The 22129-nt window shown below is 43.4% G+C and overlaps 1 protein-coding gene across 2 annotated transcripts; it reads right to left on the bottom strand.

Moving 5' to 3' along the window:
- Window positions 1-860: 860 nt before the first annotated feature.
- LOC125535877 lies at window positions 861-3960 on the bottom strand. Of its 2 annotated transcripts, none has more exons than XM_048698943.1 (4): window positions 3501-3959; window positions 2543-2743; window positions 1753-1847; window positions 861-1669 (listed from the first exon to the last, which is right to left on the bottom strand). In XM_048698943.1, exons 1-4 carry the CDS (start codon window positions 3871-3873, stop codon window positions 1085-1087), a joined length of 1254 nt encoding a protein of 417 aa, XP_048554900.1. In that variant the 5' UTR covers window positions 3874-3959; the 3' UTR covers window positions 861-1084. The 2 variants fall into 2 exon arrangements, with proteins under 2 accessions (XP_048554900.1, XP_048554901.1); XM_048698944.1 differs by having other exon boundaries at window positions 1273-1673; window positions 3501-3960.
- Window positions 3961-22129: the final 18169 nt, after the last annotated feature.

Genomic DNA, 22129 nt, shown 5'->3' with positions numbered 1-22129 from the left:
CCTCCGCTCATAAAGAAAAATGACGAAGTTTGATAACCATGGAGGATGTAACCCTCGCTGCCTTGCCCTACTCGAATCTTGCCGTGATCATGCTGCGGTACACAAGCAATGATCGTCGTGTCACGCGTGTGATATTGGTTTTGCTGCATCGAATGTGCACATAGCCGGTGATGTTGTGCATGTCCAGTCGCTGCTACACAAGTGATTTTGGAAATAATCCGAAGTTTCCTCTCAAGGAGATGTATTGGTGTTGATTTTTATTTTAAGCTAGTACTCCCTCCGTAAACTAATATAAGAACGTTTAGATTACTACTTTAGTGATCTAAACACTCTTATATTAGTTTATAGAGGGAGTAGTTTTGAAAATAATTTGAAGCTGTCGATATAGTAGTTTCCATGCCAACACCCTATATCCCATGGTTGCTAGACAAATGATTTTGAAAATATAATCCAAACTTGTATTGTGTGCATATGTGTTGGTGTTGGTTTCCATTTCAAGCTAATAGTTTTGGCAATAACCAAAACTTGGTATGGCTCCTCAGATGTACTATTAAGCGTTTGGGAGGGAGTTTTTCTTTCAAAAGTAAGTATTCAGGGGAGTGCCCTAACCGTGTTGGGAGTGCCCTAACCGTGTTGAGTACTAAACATGATTAGCGCTAAACATGGAAGGAACATAGACCATTGGATTGACATGGTTGAACTGAGATATGTTGGATCTTCACAACTCCCTCTTTTTATATAAGAAGATTAAGAAGAAGAAACATTGAATATTGGCGAACATATTATAATCATGCTCTTTCATTTGCAGCCAGGCTCAGTTCCTCACAAGCCACAACAAAGCCATAGAACTTCGAAGCGGCTTAAGCAATCAGCCAACCAATGGCACGAAAGCTAATTATATTCACATAAAACAACCGTAGTTCACCATGAACGAGGTACATTAGTTACATACTTCCATGCCACTGCCACAGTAGATACGACGAGTACGGTTTTCATACGTGCAAATACTAACACAGTTGTTATTTAGACATTTAGGCAGGCAAACACTAGACACTAATACAACTAATATTCACTTACAGCAAGCTCAGAGAACCTTGCTACCTCCATGGAACCTCCTGCTTACTCCAGAATAGTTAACAGCTGGGCTGCAATACTTGTCTTGACCTGAAAAGTCCAATAAGTTGGCCTCGATCATATTGTCTATTTTCTTAGAGCTGCCTTGTGGGTTATCAAGAAGCGCCCACAAATCCCTGTCAAGCGACGTCTCTTTATTCTCATCCTGAGTAGCACTGCCATCAAAGGCGGATTCATTGCCCTCATCCGTAGCGCTGTCACTATCATCGAAGCCGACGAAATCCCCCAAAAGCTCGGTAGAAGGCAGTGCTTCGTTGTCAAGACCAATGGCAGGAGTAGTAGTACCAGCCATGTCTAGATCAAGAAGAGAAGGACAAGGAGAAGGCTTACAGGCAACTCCTCGCTCTAGCCTAATACTAGGTAACACAACAGTAAGATAACCAACACTAACTCTAACTAGTTTCAGCAGGACGGTAGAAAGCATGGAGTTAGCAATTGCGTTTCTGATGTCGGAGCAGCTGATCAGTGCGGCCTTCCTCTGGGTTCTCCTGTATTGCCTCTGTATCCTGCTGAAAAAGCGGTTGATGGAGACTTCCTGCCTACATGTTTCAGGTACACCTGTCTTAATTACTGTATTGATCTTTTCTGAAGTAATAAAGGAAGCAGAGACACACTCACATGGAAAGGATAGAAATGCCTGACTAAGAACCCAATAATTGAACCAAACAGCGCAGCCAATATTGCAATGGTTGAGGCAGATGTGGTTCCCAGGCCTGTTAGTTCATGATAATAATACCAACAGCGTGAGATCATTGCAATTTTTTACAACATGTTAGTAGTAAAACCAGTAATCACATAGGATAATTATTAATGATTTTTTTCTTCACAAACGGAATCTCATAAATGGGCCTGCAAACATTAGATCAGTATTCTCACTATCACAGTACTAGGTATTGTTAGCAAAATATGCAGAGCATGCTAAAAAAATGTTTGAAATATCATGTACAATCAGTCTGATCTGCAGATCAACGAACATAACACAATTTCAGTAACAAAGAAGGTCAATATTTATTCAGTAAAAGTGCTGAATATTCTGACACCTTAACTTGACACAACCCAGCATTGATGTCATATAGGAGTATTAATTAATATACTCCCTCCGTCCCAAAATAAGTGTCTCGAGCTTAGTACAACTTTATACTAAAGTTAGTACAAAGTTGAGACAGTTATTTTGGGACAGAGGGAGTATAATTCTGTACATACATGCCTGTGTGACATGCATGGACCTACAGTAAAACCCTGATTTATATTCAGATTAGGGAACTCACATGATCATCAAACCTACAATTTACTGATAATACCAGGTAGTAAGATTAAAGACCAGAGCAGTTCAATACTGGAACAGTGGTACTTCACTGGTTTATGTCATTGTAATGCTAACACAAGTAGAAAGCCCATCTGAACTCACCTTTCTGGTTCTCATGTGCACAATCTTCTGGCTTTAGCTTGATTTGTCTAATCAATCGATTTCCTCTGTCAGCAACCAACAGTGCACAAATTTTGGGGATATAAGTAAGCTCAAAATCAGGCGAAAAGGTAGCATTCTGTGCAGGTTCATCCCTGTGACCAGTCCCCGCTGAGTACCCTCCAGCAATTGTAGTAGTATAACCTACCAATTATATAGATTTAAAAGTAATCAGGAGAAATAACACATTATTGGCCAAAAGTGCTTACATAACATCACTTTTCCGTGTACAGAAATTGGCAAGCATGATTGACAAACATGAAACACCACATAGCACCAAGGTTAAAAAAAAAACACTACATGGCACCACTATATATGGATATCTTACAGCCCCACAAATAGGAGACAAGAAAAACTACTAGACGATGAAATACCATTCCTTAGTTTTACAATGGCATAGCTCGGCAGTGGTGACTGGTTACAGATGAATGGAACAAAGGGAAGGTTGCGAGGATCGAGATCCAATGTAGTATCATCTTTGAGTTGACATGGATAAGCATCACAATCATGATATCGAACAAATTGAGATGCCGCAACCACAAATAAGTCGTACGCTCATTAAAAACCATCGAATCATGGTAAGTGAGAAATATGCCGCACATAAGGTGCAGATATGCAGTTGCGAATTCGCCAATTACTGGAGCCATGCTTCCACTGTACGGGGGCACAGGTAATCCTGAATCATCCGCTACTGAATTTACTAAGCCATCTCAGATAAGGAGCGGAACGTGAGGAAAATTCCGATCTACTACAACACAACCCAGCCTGATGAAAGCGACATGTGCACAACATTCCAACACGGGCATTAATGCGGCCGTCGCCACCATTTTTAACTCGGCATCGAACAAACCCTAACTAAACCCTCAATAAAGTAACGGGCATGCAAGTACACCGAACTTACCGGAGGGCGCGACCTTGCGGACGGAGCCGTTGGCGCGGTCGGCGACGTAGACGTTGTCGGCGCCGTCGACGGCGATGCTGCGGGGGTGGCCGTGGCCGAAGGCGCCGGCGCCCCCCGCGAGCCTCCGCGGCCCGGCGTCCGCGGAGACGGGGAGGGGGAGGGTGTAGAGCGTGGATCCGGCGGAATCGAGGAGGACGAGGTCCCCGGCGCGGGGCCGCGGGAGGAGCGCGTAGGGGTGGGTCCCGATGGGGTTTAGGTCGGAGACCGTGGAGACGGTGTAGCCGTCCTCGAGGACGAGCCCGGCGCAGGCGAGGAGCGGTAGGAAGGGGAGGAGGAGGGTGTGCCCGAGGAGGACGCGCGGTGGTGAGGCCATGGCAGATGGCACTGGCAGGGTGCTGCGGCGGGGGAGACGGGAGGGGCTCGGGCTCGGAATGCAACTGGTTGTGGTACAGGAGAAATTGAATCTTTTGCCCCACTTTACTTCTCCGTAAAATCATTTGCCCCTCTCCCGCTATCGGGTGGGGCCCGGGGCCACTATCATTGAGACAATCACAGGGCAAATCATCCAACCCCTTGTAAAGTGGGGCAAATCATCCAACCCCTTATAAAATGGGGCAAATCATCAAATCCCCCGGTGATACAGATGCTGCGAACGGTTGCTTGGAAAACTGGTTTATATAAATGAAATAAACACAAAGCAAATGCAAGGGTGCTTTGTTTATACTTTTGTTTAAAACAACTTTTTTAGTTGCTTTGTGTTAAATAAAATTTTGTAGTTGCTTTTAAGGGCACCCATGGTGTGTAGTACCAACTAACATTGTAAAATTGAGTTTTGGCTTTTGGTAGCTCCATTAGTCCATTACACATTGTGGAGGCTAGTGCTATAGCCAAAGAAAATGGAAACTGAAGTTTCTTCGTCCTCCGATGCCAAGCTACTTTGGAAAATAAAATACTACGCGAATCTCACTAAACTAGCACAAGCAACATATGGTGAGCATAGATATGGCAATTTTTAATTACATTCTATTCAGCAGTGGGGCCTACTACACACAAATTGGGAAACAATGTGGAGAAATACTTGATTTGATATGGATGCCAAAGTTCTGATCGTGTCATAGATTTAGCATCCTCACATTGTGGATGCCCTAAAACAACTTTATACCGAACAACTTTCTTTATGGAACTTTATACCAAATAACTAGTGCGATTAACCTTCTCATATTAAAGTGAATATGTAAATAAATGTTCATTAAATCCTTCTCGTGATTTATGTTCTACAGTAGGATTTTATATGGTGGCAACTTATTGGCTTATCAAAGAAAATATTTTTTGGGCAAGTCAATAAAAGATGAGACAGTTAAGATTGTTTTAAAATAAAACCGGTGAAAAAACAGAGATAAGAGGGGGGAAAGAAAACAAAAAGAAAGGAAGGAATACGTAAGGTTGGATGAAGCGTTCTACCTTGCACGAAAGGAACCTCGTGTATTTTTTAAATATATAAAAAGAACAATAAAGGATACATGAATAACTAAAATTAGTTTATGTTTCATTCACTTTTTTTGTGGGCGTATGATATGTCCATTTTGCATCATGCTTTTATATCGATATTTATTACATCATGGTTTGTTATTACACATTATGTCACAATACTTATGTCGTTTCTCTCTTATTTTACAAGGGTTTACATGAAGAAGGAGAATACCAGCAGCTGGAAATCTGGGCTGGAAAAGGAGCAAATATTAGAGACCTACTCTGCATAACTCCAAAAGTCATGAAACTCCACGAAAGTCAGTTTTGGAATATATAAAAAATACTGGGCGAAGGAAGTACCAGAGGGGGGCCACCCACCGTCCACGAGGGTGGAGGGTGCGCCCTACCCCCCTGGGCGCGCCCCCTTACCTCGTGGGCCACCTGGAAGCCCCCGATGCCCATTTTCTGGTATCTTTTGTGTTGGGGAACGTAGTAATTTCAAAAAATTTCCTACGCGCACGCAAGATCATGGTGATGCATAACAACGAGGGGAGAGTATGATCTACGTACCCAACGCAGACCGACTGCGGAAGCGCTGACACGACGTAGAGGAAGTAGTCGTACGTCTTCACGATCCAAACGATCAAGCACCGAAACTACGGCACCTCCGAGTTCGAGCACACGTTCAGCTCGATGACGATCCCCGGACTCCGATCCAGCAAAGTGTCGGGGAAGAGTTCCGTCAGCACGACGGCGTGGTGACGATCTTGATGCACTACAACAGCAGGGCTTCGCCTAAACTCCGCTACAGTATTATCGAGGAATATGGTGGCTGGGGGCACCGCACACGGCTAAGGAATAGATCACGTGGATCAACTTGTGTGTTTCTGGGGTGCCTCTGCCTCAGTATATAAAGGAGCCAAGGGGGAGGGGGCGCCGGCCTAGGAGGAGGGCGCAGGAGGAGTCCTACTCCTTCCGGGAGTAGGACTCCCCCCCCCCCAATCCTATTCCAACTAGGATTCCCAAGGGGGAAAGAGGGAGAGGGGTGGCCGGCCACCTCTCCTAGTCCTAATAGGACTAGGGGAGGGGGGAGGCACGCAGCCCTTATGGGCAGCCCTTTCACCTTTCCACTAAGGCCCACTAAGGCCCATATGATTCCCGGGGGGTCCGGTAACCTCCCGGTACTCCGGTAAAATCCCGATTTCACCCGGAACACTTCCAATATCCAAATATAGGCTTCCAATATATCAATCTTTATGTCTCGACCATTTCGAGACTCCTCGTCATGTCCGTGATCACATCCGGGACTCCGAACAACCTTCGGTACATCAAAATGCATAAACTCATAATATCACTGTCATCGTAACCTTAAGCGTGCGGACCCTACGGGTTCGAGAACGATGTAGACATGACCGAGACACGTCTCCGGTCAATAACCAATAGCGGGACCTGGATGCCCATATTGGCTCCTACATATTCTACGAAGATCTTTATCGGTCAGACCGCATAACAACATACGTTGTTCCCTTTGTCATCGGTATGTTACTTGCCCGAGATTCGATCGTCGGTATCCAATACCTAGTTCAATCTCGTTACCGGCAAGTCTCTTTACTCGTTCCGTAATACATCATCTCACAACTAACATCTTAGTTACAATGCTTGCAAGGCTTATGTGATGTGTATTACCGAGAGGGCCCCAGAGATACCTCTCCGACAATCGGAGTGACAAAACCTAATCTCAAAATACGCCAACCCAACATGTACCATTGGAGACACCTGTAGTACTCCTTTATAATCACCCAGTTACGTTGTGACGTTTGGTAGTACCCAAAGTGTTCCTCCGGTAAACGGGAGTTGCATAATCTCATAGTTATAGGAACATGTATAAGTCATGAAGAAAAGCATTAGCAACATACTAAACGATCGGGTGCTAAGCTAATGGAATGGGTCATGTCAATCAGATCATTCAACTAATGATGTGACCTCGTTAATCAAATAACAACTCCTTTGTCTATGGTTAGGAAACATAACCATCTTTGATTAACGAGCTAGTCTAGTAGAGGCATACTAGTGACTCTCTGTTTGTCTATGTATTCACACATGTATTATGTTTCCGGTTAATACAATTCTAGCATGAATAATAAACATTTATCATGATATAAGGAAATAAATAATAACTTTATTATTGCCTCTAGGGCATATTTCCTTCATTTTGCCCTGGAAAAAATCAGAAGGAAGTTTTCGGGATGAAGCGCCGCCGTCTCGAGGCGGGACCTTGGCGGAACCAATCTAGGGCTCCGGGGGAGCTATTCTGCCGGGGAAACATCCCTCCGGGAGGGGGAAATCGTCACAATCGTCATCACCATCGATCCTCTCATCGGGAGGCGGTCAATCTCAATCGACATCTTCACCAGCACCATCTCCTCTAAAATCCTAGTTCATCTCTTGTATCCTATCTTTGTCTCAAAACCTCACATTGGTACCTGTGGGTTGCTAGTAGTGTTGATTACTCCTTGTAGTTGATGCTAGTTGGTTTATTCGGTGGAAGATTATATGTTCAGGTCCTTTATGCATATTAATACCCCTCTGATTATGAACATGAATATGATTTGTGAGTAGTTACGTTTGTTCCTGAGGACATGGGAGAAGTCTTGCTATAAGTAGTCATGTGAATTTGGTATCTGTTCGATATTTTGATGAGATGTATGTTGTCTTTCCTCTAGTGGTGTTATGTGAACGTCGAATACATGACACTTCACCATTGTTTGGGCCTAGGGGAAGGCATTGGGAAGTAATAAGTAGATGATGGGTTGCTAGAGTGACAGAAGCTTAAACCCTAGTTTATGCGTTGCTTCGTAAGGGGCTGATTTGGATCCATATGTTTAATGCTATGGTTAGGTTTACCTTAATTCTTCCTTCGTAGTTGCGGATGCTTAAGAGGGGGGTTAATCATAAGTGGGATGCTTGTCCAAGGAAGGATAGTACCCAATCACCGGTCCATCCACATATCAAATTATCAAAGTAACAAATGCGAATCATATGAGCATGATGAAAACTAGCTTGACGATAATTCCCATGTGTCCTCGGGAGCACTTTTCTTTATATAAGAGTTTGTCCAGGCTTGTCCTTTGCTACAAAAAGGATTGGGCCACCTTGCTGCACCATGTTTACTTGTGTTACTTGTTACCTGTTACGAATTACCTTATCACAAAACTATCTGTTACCGATAATTTCAGTGCTTGCAGAGAATACCTTACTGAAAACTGCTTGTCATTTCCTTCTGCTCCTCGTTGGGTTCGACACTCTTACTTATCGAAAGTACTACAATAGATCCCCTATATTTATGGGTCATCAAGACTCTTTTCTGGCATCGTTGCCGGGGAGTGAAGCGCCTTTGGTAGGTGGAATTTGGTAAGGAAAAATTTATATAGTGTGCTGAAATTTACTGTCACTTGTTACTATGGAAAATAATCCTTTGAGGGGATTGTTTGGGGTATCTTCACCCCGACCAGTAGAGCAAAGAGTTGCTCCTCAACCTACTGAACCTACTGAAAATGTTTACTTTGAAATTCCTTCGGGTATGATGGAGAAACTGCTAGCCAATCCTTTTACAGGAGATGGAACATTACACCCCGATATGCACCTAATCTATGTGGATTAAGTTTGTGGATTATTTAAGCTTTCAGGTATGTCCGAGGATGTTATCAATAAGAAGGCCTTCCCTTTATCTTTTAAGGGAAAGGCATTGACAAGGTTTAGGCTATGTGATGATATTGCATCGTGGAACTACAACCTATTGAAATTGGAATTTCACCAGAAGTTCTATCCTATGCATCTCGTTCATCATGATCGTAATTATATATATAATTTTTGGCCTCGTGAAGGAGAAAGTATCTCTCAAGCTTGGAGGAGGCTTAAGTCAATGTCAGGGGCGGAGCCAGGATTTAGGTATAGGGGGGGCCAAGGTAACTTGATAAAATAAAATTATGCGATGCAAAAAATTACCGAGTACAATACTAAATAATGTGGCACATCAAGACAATTAAAACATAGCTGCATTTATATTAGTTTTAAATTTTCCCCTAAAACTGCCAACAAGATGATTTTACTTAGTAATTTCATGAGAAGATAACCTAGTTGCTAAGTTTCTGTATCAATGTTATCATGTAATTTCAAAGCAAGTCATCTTCTGTTGGATTGGGGATTCGTAATTTGCACGTTTGCCTCTCAGTATGTTCAGAATTCGGAACAACATACTATAAAAAAGGAACTTGAAACAATATGCTGAAAAAATGAATTGATCTTTATGGTGTTTGGCGAGGATTTTCCCTTCACACCCGTATCATAAATCGAACAATTGAAAGAAAATGTAAATAAATTACCATCGTAGATCACTCCCTCAAAATAACTAAAATTGGTTGTACAATTCGACACATATAAGATCTCCCTCATTCTTGCTCGTAAAAGGAGCATCTCCTTTGCTTTTGCTTTTTTTTGGAGAGCTGACAGGGATTAGTCGAGAGTACGTAAGAGTGCTAACCTTGAGAATTAACCGCGAGAGTAGTTTCCAGGATTCGCCGGGCGTTGGTGTCGCCTGATTCGATGGAACTTCGCGAGCAGGGAGGGCACCGGCTGCGCTAATCGCCTCAGATCGCACGTTAATCACGCCAGGACCTTTTTTAGGTAACCGCAAGGACTAGCACTAGCAGCGGGGCAGGCTATGACCATGACTGGGCTTTCTTATGGGCCTTTTCTTTTGAGATTTTATACTGTCCATTTCAGTTAGGGGGGGCCTAGTACGTGTATTCAGCAAATCTAATCGCTAATTACTCCTACCTGTCAAAGAGTTCGTCGATCGTTGGGGGGGGGGGGCTGGCCCCTGCTCGTCCCCCTGGCTCCGCCACTGGTCAATGTTATATTCATGCCCCAATCATGAGCTCTCAAGAGAAATTATTATTCAAAAAAATTATGCTCGGCTTTCTCTCAATAATCGCTCCATGCTCGATACTTCTTGTACTGGTTCTTTCATGATGAAGACTATTGAATTCAAATGGGATTTATTGGAAAGAATTAAATGCAACTCTCAAGATTGGGAACTCAACGAAGGTAAGGAGTCAGATATAACACCTAAGTTTGATTGTGTTAAATCTTTTATGGATACCGGTGCTTTTCGTGAATTTAGCACTAAATATGGACTTGACTCTGAGATAGTAGCTTCTTTCTGTGAATCATTTGCTACTCGTGTTGATCTCCCTAGGGAGAAGTGGTTTAAATATCATCCTCCCATTGAAGTAAAAGTAGTTGAACCTATTAAAGTTGAAGAAAAGACTATCACTTATAATGTTGATCCTATTGTTCCTACCGCTTATATTGAGAAACCATCTTTCCAAGTTAGAATAAAGGATCATGCGAAAGCTTCAACTGTGGTTCGTAAGACTAATGCTAGAACACATACTGTTGGAACTATGCCCTAGAGGCAATAATAAAATGGTTATTATTATATTTCTTTGTTCATGATAATTGTCTATTGTTCATGCTATAATTGTGTTATCCGGAAATCATAATACATGTGTGAATACATAGACCACAACACGTCCCTAGTGAGCCTCTAGTTGACTAGCTCGTTGATCAAAAGATAGTCATGGTTTCTTGACTATGAACATTGGATGTCATTGATAACGGGATCACATCATTAGGAGAATGATGTGATGGACAAGACCCAATCCTAAGCATAGCTCAAAGATCGTGTAGTTCGTTTGCTATAGCTTTTCCGAATGTCAAGTATCATTTCCTTAGACCATGAGATTGTGCAACTCCCGGATACCGTAGGAGTGCTTTGGGTGTGCCAAACGTCACAACGTAACTGGGTGACTATAAAGGTACACTACGGGTATCTCCGAAAGTGTCTGTTGGGTTGGCACGAATCGAGACTGGGATTTGTCACCCGTATGACGGAGAGGTATCTCTAGGCCCACTCGGTAATGCATCATCATAATGAGCTCAATGTGACCAAGTGGTTGATCACGGGATCATGCATTACGGTACGAGTAAAGTGACTTGCCGGTAATGAGATTGAACAAGGTATTGGGATACCGACGATCGAATCTCGGGCAAGTAACGTACCGATTGACAAAGGGAATTGTATACGGATTGATTGAATCCTCGATATCGTGGTTCATCCGATGAGATCATCGAGGAGCATGTGGGAGACAACATGGGTATCCAGATCCCGCTGTTGGTTATTGACCGGAGAGTCGTCTCAGTCATGTCTGCGTGTCTCCCGAACCCGTAGGGTCTACACACTTAAGGTTCGGTGATGCTAGGGTTGTTGAGATATTAGTATACGGTAACCCGAAAGTTGTTCGGGGTCCCGGATGAGATCCCATACGTCACGAGGAGTTCCAAAATGGTCCGGAGGTGAAGATTTATATATAGGAAGTCAAGTTTCGGCCATCGGGAAAGTTTCGGGGGTAATCGGTATTGTACTGGGACCACCGGAAGGGTCCCGGGGGTCCACCGGGTGGGGCCACCTATCCCGGAGGGCCCCATGGGCTGAAGTGGGAGGGGAACCAGCCCCTAGTGGGCTGGTGCGCCCCCATGGGCCTCCCCCCTGCGCCTAGGGTTGGAAACCCTAGGGGTGGGGGGCGCCCCACTTGGCTTGGGGGGCACTCCACCCCCCTTGGCCGCCGCACCCCCCTTGGAGATTCAATCTCCTAGGGCCGGCGCCCCCCTAGGGGTCCTATATATAGTGGGGGGGGGCAGCCGCACCCTAGCCCCTGGCGCCTCCCTCTCCCTCCCGTGACACTCCTCCCTCTCCCTGAGCTTGGTGAAGCCCTGCCGAGATCACCGTTGCTTCCACCACCACGCCGTCGTGCTGCTGGATCTTCATCAACCTCTCCTTCCCCCTTGCCGGATCAAGTTGGAGGAGACGTCTTCCCAACCGTACGTGTGTTGAATGCGGAGGTGCCGTCCGTTCGGTGCTAGGTCATCGGTGATTTGGATCACGACGAGTACGACTCCATCAACCCCGTTCTCTTGAACGCTTCCGCGCGCGATCTACAAGGGTATGTAGATGCACTCCCCTCTCCCTCGTTGCTAGATGACTCCATAGATTAATCTTGGTGATGCGTAGAAAATTTTAAAATTCTACTACGTTCCCCAACAGTGGCATCATGAGCTAGGTCTATGCGTAGTTTCTATGCACGAGTAGAACACAAAGCAGTTGTGGGCGTGGATATTGTCAATTTTCTTGCCGTTACTAGTCTTATCTTGATTCGGCGGCATCGTGGGATGAAGCGGCCCGGACCGACCTTACACGTACGCTTACGTGAGACTGGTTCCACCGATTGACATGCACTAGTTGCATAAGGTGGCTAGCGGGTGTCTGTCTCTCCCACTTTAGTCAGATCGGATTCGATGAAAAGGGTCCTTATGAAGGGTAAATAGAAATTGGCTTATCACGTTGTGGTTTTGGCGTAGGTAAGAAACGTTCTTGCTAGAAACCTATAGCAGCCACGTAAAAACTTGCAACAACAATTAGAGGACGTCTAACTTGTTTTTGCAGCATGTGCCGTGTGATGTGATATGGCCAAAAGGATGTGATGAATGATATATGTGATGTATGAGATTGATCATGTTCTTGTAATAGGAATCACGACTTGCATGTCGATGAGTATGACAACTGGCAGGAGCCATAGGAGTTGTCTTAATTTATTTATGACCTGTGTGTCAACATAAACGTCATGTAATTACTTTACTTTATTGCTAAAGCGTTAGCCATAGTAGTAGAAGTAATAGATGACGAGACAACTTCAAGAAGACACGATAATGGAGATCATGATGATGGAGATCATGGTGTCATGCCGGTGACAATGATGATCATGAAGCCCCGAAGATGGAGATCAAAAGGAGCAAATGATATTGGCCATATCATGTCACTATTTGATTGCATGTGATGTTTATCATGTTTTGCATCTTATTTGCTTAGAATGATGGTAGCTTAAACAAGATGATCCCTCGTAATAATTTCAAGAAAGTGTTCCCCCTAACTGTGCACAGTTGCGAAGGTTCGTTCTTTCGAAGCACCACGTGATGATCGGGTGTGATAGATTCTAACGTTCGAATACAACGAGTGTAAGCCAGATTTACACACGCAATACACTTAGGTTGACTTAACGAGCCTAGCATGTACAGACATGGCCTCGGAACACTGAAGACCGAAAGGTCGAGCATGAGTCGTATAGAAGATACGATCAACATGAAGATGTTCACCGATGTTGACTAGTCCGTCTCACGTGATGATCAGACATGGCCTAGTTGACTCGGATCATGTTTCACTTAGATGACTAGAGGGATGTCTATCTGAGTGGGAGTTCATTGAATAATTTGATTAGATGAACTTAATTATCATGAACTTAGTCTAAAATCTTTACACTATGTCTTGTAGATCAAATGTCCCATGCTAATGTTGCCCTCAACTTCAACTCGTTCCTAGAGAAAACCAAGCTGAAAGATGATGGCAGCAACTATACGGACTGGGTCCGGAACCTAAGGATCATCCTCATAGCTGCCAAGAAAGATTATGTCCTAGAAGCACCGCTAGGTGACGCACCCATTCCAGAGAACCAAGACGTTATGAACACTTGGCAGTCACGTGCTGATGATTACTCCCTCGTTCAGTGCGGCATGCTTTACAGCTTAGAACCGGGGCTCCAAAAGCGTTTTGAGCGACACGGAGCATATGAGATGTTCGAAGAGCTGAAAATGGTTTTCCAAGCTCATGCTCGGGTCGAGAGATATGAAGTCTCCGACAAGTTCTTCAGTTGTAAGATGGAGGAAAATAGTTCTGTCAGTGAGCACATACTCAAAATGTCTGGGTTGCATAACCGCTTGACTCACCTGGGAGTTAATCTCCCGGATGACGCGGTCATTGACATAATCCTTCAGTCGCTTCCACCGAGCTACAAGAGCTTTGTGATGAACTTCAATATGCAGGGGATGGAAAAGACAATTCCTGAGGTATATTCAATGCTGAAATCAGCAGAGGTGGAAATCAAAAAGGAACATCAAGTGTTGATGGTGAATAAAACTACTAAGTTCAAGAAAGGCAAGGGTAAGAAGAACTTCAAGAAGGACGACAAGGGAGTTGCCACGCCCGGTAAGCAAGCTGCCGGGAAGAAGTCAAACAATGGACCCAAGCCTGAGACTGAGTGTTTTTATTGCAAGGGAAGTGGTCACTAGAAGCGGAACTGCCCCAAATACTTAGCGGACAAGAAGGCCGGCAACACTAAAGGTATATGTGATATACATGTAATCGATGTGTACCTTACCAATACTCGTAGTAGCTCCTGGGTATTTGATACCGGTGAGGTTGTTCACATTTGTAACTCAAAGCAGGAGCTGCGGAATAAGCGGAGACTGGCGAAGGACGAGGTGACGATGCGCGTCGGGAATGGTTCCAAGGTCGATGTGATCGCCGTCGGCACACTACCTCTACATTTACCTATGGGATTAGTTTTAAACCTCAATAATTGTTATTTAGTGCCAGCTTTGAGCATGAACATTGTATCAGGATCTCGTTTAATTCGAGATGGCTACTCATTTAAATCCGAGAATAATGGTTGTTCTATTTATATGAGAGATATGTTTTATGGTCATGCTCCACTGGTGAATGGTTTATTCTTAATGAATCTCGAGCGTAATGTTACACATATTCATAGTGTGAATACCAAAAGATGTAAGGTTGATAATGATAGTCCCACATATTTGTGGCACTGCCGTCTTGGTCACATAGGTGTCAAACGCATGAAGAAGCTCCATGCAGATGGACTTTTGGAGTCTCTTGATTACGAATCATTTGACACGGGCGAACCATGCCTCATGGGTAAAATGACTAAGACTCCGTTCTCAGGAACAATGGAGCGAGCAACCAACTTATTGGAAATCATACATACTGATGTGTGCGGTCCAATGTGTGTTGAGGCTCGCGGTGGCTATCGTTATGTTCTCACCCTCACTGATGACTTGAGTAGATATGGGTATGTCTACTTAATGAAACACAAGTCTGAGACCTTTGAAAAGTTTAAGGAATTTCAGAGTGAGGTTGAGAATCAACGTGACAGAAAAATCAAGTTCTTGCGATCAGATCGTGGGGGAGAATACTTTTGAGTCACGAATTTGGCACACACTTAAGGAAATGTGGAATAGTTTCAGAACTCACGCCGCCTGGAACACCTCAGCGTAATGGTGTGTCCGAACGTCGTAATCGCACTCTATTGGATATAGTGCGATCTATGATGTCTCTTACCGATTTACCGCTGTCATTTTGGGGCTATGCTTTAGAGACTGCCGCATTCACTTTAAATAGGGCTCCATAGAAATCCGTTGAGACGACACCGTATGAATTATGGTTTGGGAAGAAACCTAAGCTGCCGTTTCTAAAAGTTTGGGGATGCGATGCTTATGTCAAGAAACTTGAACCTGAAAAGCTCAAACCCAAATCGGAAAAATGCGTCTTCATAGGATACCCTAAAGAAACTATTGGGTATACCTTCTACCTCAGATCCGAAGGCAAGATCTTTGTTGCCAAGAATGGATCCTTTCTAGAGAAAGAGTTTCTCTCGAAAGAAATAAGTGGGAGGAAAGTAGAACTCGATGAAGTATTACCTCTTGAACCGGTAAGTGGCGCAACTCAAGAAAATGTTCCTGAGGTGCCTGCACCGACTAGAGAGGAAGTTAATGATGATGATCATGAAACTTCAGATCAAGTTGCTACTGAACTTCGTAGGTCCACAAGGACACGTTCCGCACCAGAGTGGTACGGTAACCCTCTCTTGGAAATCATGTTGTTAGACAATGGTGAACCTTCGAACTATGAAGAAGCGATGGCGGGCCCAGATTCCAACAAATGGCTGGAAGCCATGAAATCCGAGATAGGATCCATGTATGAAAACGAAGTATGGACTTTGACTTACTTGCCCGATGATCGGCGAGCCATAGAAAATAAATGGATCTTTAAGAAGAAGACAGACGCGGATGGTAATGTAACCATCTATAAAGCTCGGCTTGTCGCTAAGGGTTATCGACAAGTTCAAGGGGTTGACTACGATGAGACTTTCTCACCCGTAGCGAAGCTGAAGTCCGTCCGAATCATGTTAGTAATTGCCGCATTCTATGATTATGAGATATGGCAAATGGACGTCAAAACGGCATTCCTTAATGGTTTCCTTAAGGAAGAATTGTATATGATGCAGCCGGAAGGTTTTGTCGATCCTAAGAATGCTGACAAGGTGTGCAAGCTCCAACGCTCGATCTACGGGCTGGTGCAAGCATCTCGGAGTTGGAACATTTGCTTTGATGAGATGATCAAAGCATTTGGGTTTACGCAGACTTATGGAGAAGCCTGCATTTACAAGAAAGTGAGTGGGAGCTCTGTAGCATTTCTCATATTGTATGTGGATGACATATTGTTGATGGGAAATGATATAGAATTCTTGGAAAGCATAAAGGCCTACTTGAACAAGTGTTTTTCAATGAAGGATCTTGGAGAAGCTGCTTATATATTAGGCATCAAGATCTATAGAGATAGATCGAGACGCCTCATTGGTCTTTCACAGAGTACGTACCTTGACAAGATATTGAAGAAGTTCAATATGGATCAGTCAAAGAAGGGGTTCTTGCCTGTATTGCAAGGTACGAGATTGAGCACGGCTCAATGCCCGACCACGGCAGAAGATAGAGAAAAGATGAGTGTCGTCCCCTATGCCTCGGCCATAGGGTCTACCATGTATGATATGCTGTGTACCAGACCTGATGTAAACCTTGCCGTAAGTTTGGTAGGAAGGTACCAAAGTAATCCTGGCATGGAGCACTGGACAAGGTCAAGAATATCCTGAAGTACCTGAAGAGGACTAAGGATATGTTTCTCGTTTATGGAGGTGACGAAGAGCTCGTCGTAAAGGGTTACGTCGATGCTAGCTTCGACACAGATCTGGATGACTCTAAGTCACAAACCGGATACGTGTATATTTTGAATGGTGGGGCAGTAAGCTGGTGCAGTTGCAAGCAAAGCGTTGTGGCGGGATCTACATGTGAAGCGGAGTACATGGCAGCCTCAGAGGCAGCACAAGAAGCAATCTGGGTGAAGGAGTTCATTACCGACCTAGGAGTCATTCCCAATGCATCGGGCCCGATGACTCTCTTCTGTGACAACACTGGAGCTATTGCCCTTGCCAAGGAGCCCAGGTTTCACAGGAAGACCAGGCATATCAAGCGTTGCTTCAACTCCATTCATGAAAGTGTTCAAATTGGAGACTTAGATATTTGTAAAGTACATACGGACCTGAATGTGACAGACCCGTTGACTAAACCTCTCCCTAGAGCAAAACATGATCAACACCAGAACTACATGGGTGTTCGATTCATCACAATGTAACTAGATTATTGACTCTAGTGCAAGTGGGAGACTGTTGGAAATATGCCCTAGAGGCAATAATAAAATGGTTATTATTATATTTCTTTGTTCATGATAATTGTCTATTGTTCATGCTATAATTGTGTTATCCGGAAATCGTAATACATGTGTGAATACATAGACCACAACACGTCCCTAGTGAGCCTCTAGTTGACTAGCTCGTTGATCAAAAGATAGTCATGGTTTCCTGACTATGGACATCGGATGTCATTGATAACGGGATCACATCTTTAGGAGAATGATGTGATGGACAAGACCCAATCCTAAGCATAGCTCAAAGATCGTGTAGTTCGTTTGCTATAGCTTTTCCAAATGTCAAGTATCATTTCCATAGACCATGAGATTGTGCAACTCCCGGATACCGTAGGAGTGCTTTGGGTGTGCCAAACGTCACAACGTAACTGGGTGACTATAAAGGTACACTACGGGTATCTCCGAAAGTGTCTGTTGGGTTGGCACGAATCGAGACTGGGATTTGTCACTCCGTATGACGGAGAGGTATCTCTGGGCCCACTCGGTAATGCACCATCATAATGAGCTCAATGTGACCAAGTGGTTGATCACGGGATCATGCATTACGGTACGAGTAAAGTGACTTGCCGGTAACGAGATTGAACAAGTATTGGGATACCGACGATCGAGTCTCGGGCAAGTAACGTACCGATTGACAAAGGGAATTGTATACGGATTGATTGAATCCTCGAAATCGTGGTTCATCTGATGAGTGTTGGGGAACGTAGTAATTTCAAAAAAATTCCTACGCACACGCAAGATCATGTGATGCATAGCAACGAGAGGGGGGAGTGTGATCTACATACCTAATAGATCGACAACGGAAGCGTTTGGTTGATGTAGTCGTACGTCTTCATGATCCGACCGATCAAGCACCGAAACTACGGCACCTCCGAGTTCTAGTACACGTTCAACTCGATGACGATCCCCGGACTCCGATCCAGCAAAGTGTCGGGGAAGAGTTCTGTCAGCACAACGGCGTGGTGTCGATCTTGATGCACTACAGCAGCAGGGCTTCGCCTAAACTCCGCTACAGTATGGCCCATTTAGCTCCCCGGGGGGTTCCGGTAACCTCCCGGTACTCCGGTAAAATCCCGATTTCACCCGGAACACTTCCGATATCCAAACATAGGCTTCCAATATATCAATCTTTATGTCTCGACCATTTCGAGACTCCTCGTCATGTCCTTGATCATATCCGGGACTCCGAACAACCTTCGGTACATCGAAATGCATAAACTCATAATATAACTGTCATTGTAACCTTAAGCGTGCGGACCCTACGGGTTCGAGAATAATGCAGACATGACCGAGACATGTCTCCGGTCAATAACCAATAGCGGGACCTGGATGCCCATATTGGCTCCTACATATTCTACGAAGATCTTTATCGGTCAGACCGCATAACAACATACGTTGTTCCCTTTGTCATCGGTATGTTACTTGCCCGAGATTCGATCGTCGGTATTCCAATACCTAGTTCAATCTCGTTACCGGCAAGTCTCTTTACTCGTTCTGTAATACATCATCCCGCAACTAACTCATTTAGTTGCAATGCTTGCAAGGCTTAAGTGATGTGCATTACCGAGAGGGCCCAGAGATACCTCTCCGGCAATCGGAGTGACAAAACCTAATCTCGAAATACGCCAACCCAACATGTACCTTTGGAGACACCTGTAGTACTCCTTTATAATCACCCAGTTACGTTGTGACGTTTGGTAGTACCCAAAGTGTTCCTCCGGTAAACGGGAGTTGCATAATCTCATAGTTATAGGAACATGTATAAGTCATGAAGAAAGCAATAGCAACATACTAAACGATCGGGTGCTAAGCTAATGGAATGGGTCATGTCAATCAGATCATTCTCTTAATGATGTGATCCCGTTAATCAAATAACAACTCATTGTTCATGGTTAGGAAACATAACCATCTTTGATTAACGAGCTAGTCAAGTAGAGGCATACTAGTGACACTTTGTTTGTCTATGTATTCACGCATGTATTATGTTTCCGGTTAATACAATTCTAGCATGAATAATAAACATTTATCATGAAATAAGGAAATAAACAATAATTTTATTATTGCCTCTAGGGCATATTTCCTTCAGTCTCCCACTTGCACTAGAGTCAATAATCTAGTTCACATCGCTATGTGATTAACACCAATAGAGTGATCATGTTTTGCTTGTGAGAGAAATTTAGTCAATGGGCCTGCCATATTCAGATCCGTATGTATTTTGCAAAATTCTATGTCTACAATGCTCTGCATGGAGCTACTCTAGATAATTGCTCCCACTTTCAATATGTATCCAGATTGAGATTTAGAATCATCTGGATCAGTGTCAAAAAAACTTGCATCGACGTAACCCTTTACGACGAACCTTTTTGTCACGTCCATAATCGAGAAACATATCCTTATTTCACTAAGGATAATTCTGACTGCTGTCCAGTGATCTACTCCTAGATCACTATTGTACTCCCTTGCCAAAACAGTGCAGGGTATACAATAGATCTGGTACACAGCATGACATACTTTATAGAACCTATGGCCAAGGCATAGGGAATGACTTTCATTCTCTTTCTATCTTCTGCCGTGGTCGGGCTTTGAGTCTTACTCAACTTCACACCTTGTAATACAGGCAAGAACTCTTTCTTTGACTGCTCCATTTTGAACTACTTCAAAATCTTGTCAAGGTATGTACTCATTGAAAAAACTTATCAAGCGTCTTGATCTGTCTCTATAGATCTTGAAGCTCAATATGTAAGCAGCTTTACCGAAGTCTTTCTTTGAAAAACTCCTTTCAAACACTCCTTTATGCTTTGCAGAATAATTCTACATTATTTCCGATCAACAATATGTCATACACATGTACTTATCAGAAATGATGTAGTGCTCCCACTCACTTTCTTGTAAATACAGGCTTCACCGCAAGTCTGTATAAAACTATATGCTTTGATCAACTTATCAAAGCGTATATTCCAACTCCGAGATTCTTGCACCAGTCCATAGATGGATCGCTGGAGCTTGCATATTTAGTTAACACCTTTAGGATCGACAAAACCTTCTAGTTGCATCGTATACAACTCTTCTTTAGTAAATCCATTAAGGAATGCAGTTTTGTTTATCCATTTGCCAGATTTCATAAAATGCGGCAATTGCTAACATGATTCGGACAGACTTAAGCATAGATACGAGTGAGAAAATCTCATCGTAGTCAACACCTTGAACTTGTCGAAAACCTTTTGCGACAATTCTAGCTTTGTAGATAGTAACACTACTATCAGCGTCCGTCTTCCTCTTGAAGATCCATTTATTCTCAATTGCTTGCCGATCAGTGGGCAAGTCAACCAAAGTCCATACTTTGTTCTCATACATGGATCATATCTCAGATTTCATGGCCTCAAAGCATTTCGCGGAATCTGGGCTCATCATCGCTTCCTCATAGTTCGCAAGTTCGTCATGGTCTAGTAACATGACTTCCAAAACAGGATTACCGTACCACTCTGGTGCGGATCTTACTCTGGTTTACCTACGAGATTTGGTAGTAACTTGATCTGAAGTTACATGATCATCATCATTAGCTTCCTCACTAATTGGTGTAGTAGTCACAGGAACATATTTCTGTGATGAACTACTTTCCAATAAGGGAGCAGGTACAGTTACCTCATCAAGTTCTACTTTCCTCCCACTCACTTCTTTCGAGAGAAACTCCTTCTCTAGAAAAACTCCGAATTTAGCAACAAAAGTCTTGCCTTGGATTTCTGATAGAAGGTGTACCCAACAGTCTCCTTTGGGTATCCTATGAAGACATATTTCTCCGATTTGGGTTTGAGCTTATCAGGATGAAACTTTTTCATATAAGCATCACAATCCCAAACTTTAAGAAATGACAACTTTGGTTTCTTGCCAAACCACAGTTCAGATTGTGTCGTCTCAACGGACTTAGATGGTGCCCTTTTAAACGTGAATGCAGCTGTCTTTAATGCATAACCCCAAAACGATAGTGGTAGATCGGTAAGAGACATCATAGATCGCACCATATCTAATAAAGTACGGTTATGATATTCGGACACACCATTATGCTGTGGTGTTCCAGGTGGCATGAGTTTGTGAAACTATTCCACATTGTTTTAATTGAAGACCAAACTCGTAACTCAAATATTTTACTTCTGCGATCATATCGTAGAAATTTTTCATTTTTGTTACGATGATTTTCCACTTCACTCTGAAATTCTTTGAACTTTTCAAATGTTTCAGACCTTTGTTTCATCAAGTAGATATACCCATATCTGCTCAAATCATCTGTGAAGGTCAGAAAATAATGATACCCGCCGCGAGCCTTAACACTCATCGGATCTCATACATCAATATGTATTATTTCCAATAAGTCAGTTGCTCGCTCCATAGTTCCGGAGAACGGTGTTTTAGTCATCTTGCCCATGAGGCATGGTTCACAAGCATCAACTGATTCACAATCAAGTGATTCCAAAAACCCATTAGCATGGAGTTTCTTCATGCGCTTTACACCAATATGACCTAAACGGCAATGCCACAAATAAGTTGCACTATCATTATTAACTTTGCATCTTTTGGTTTCAATATTATGATTATGTGTATCACTACGATCGAGATCCAACGAACTATTTTCATTGGGTGTGTAACCATATAAGGTTTT

The sequence above is a fragment of the Triticum urartu genome, chromosome 2 (genome assembly GCF_003073215.2).
Source record: "Triticum urartu cultivar G1812 chromosome 2, Tu2.1, whole genome shotgun sequence".
Taxonomy (NCBI): domain Eukaryota; kingdom Viridiplantae; phylum Streptophyta; class Magnoliopsida; order Poales; family Poaceae; genus Triticum; species Triticum urartu.
Note: the sequence above shows the minus strand (reverse complement) of the source record. Positions and strands in the feature narration are given on the sequence as shown.

Excerpts from the sequence above, each read along its gene's own strand:
- LOC125535877 (XM_048698943.1), bottom strand. The coding sequence starts at position 3,873 with ATGGCCTCACCACCGCGCGTCCTCCTCGGGCACACCCTCCTCCTCCCC. Across the intron at positions 2,744-3,500 it reads CCGCAAGGTCGCGCCCTCCG|GTTATACTACTACAATTGCT; the intron begins GTAAGTTCGGTG and ends TATAATTGGTAG. Across the intron at positions 1,670-1,752 it reads GGCATTTCTATCCTTTCCAT|GAAGTCTCCATCAACCGCTT; the intron begins GTGAGTGTGTCT and ends ACATGTAGGCAG.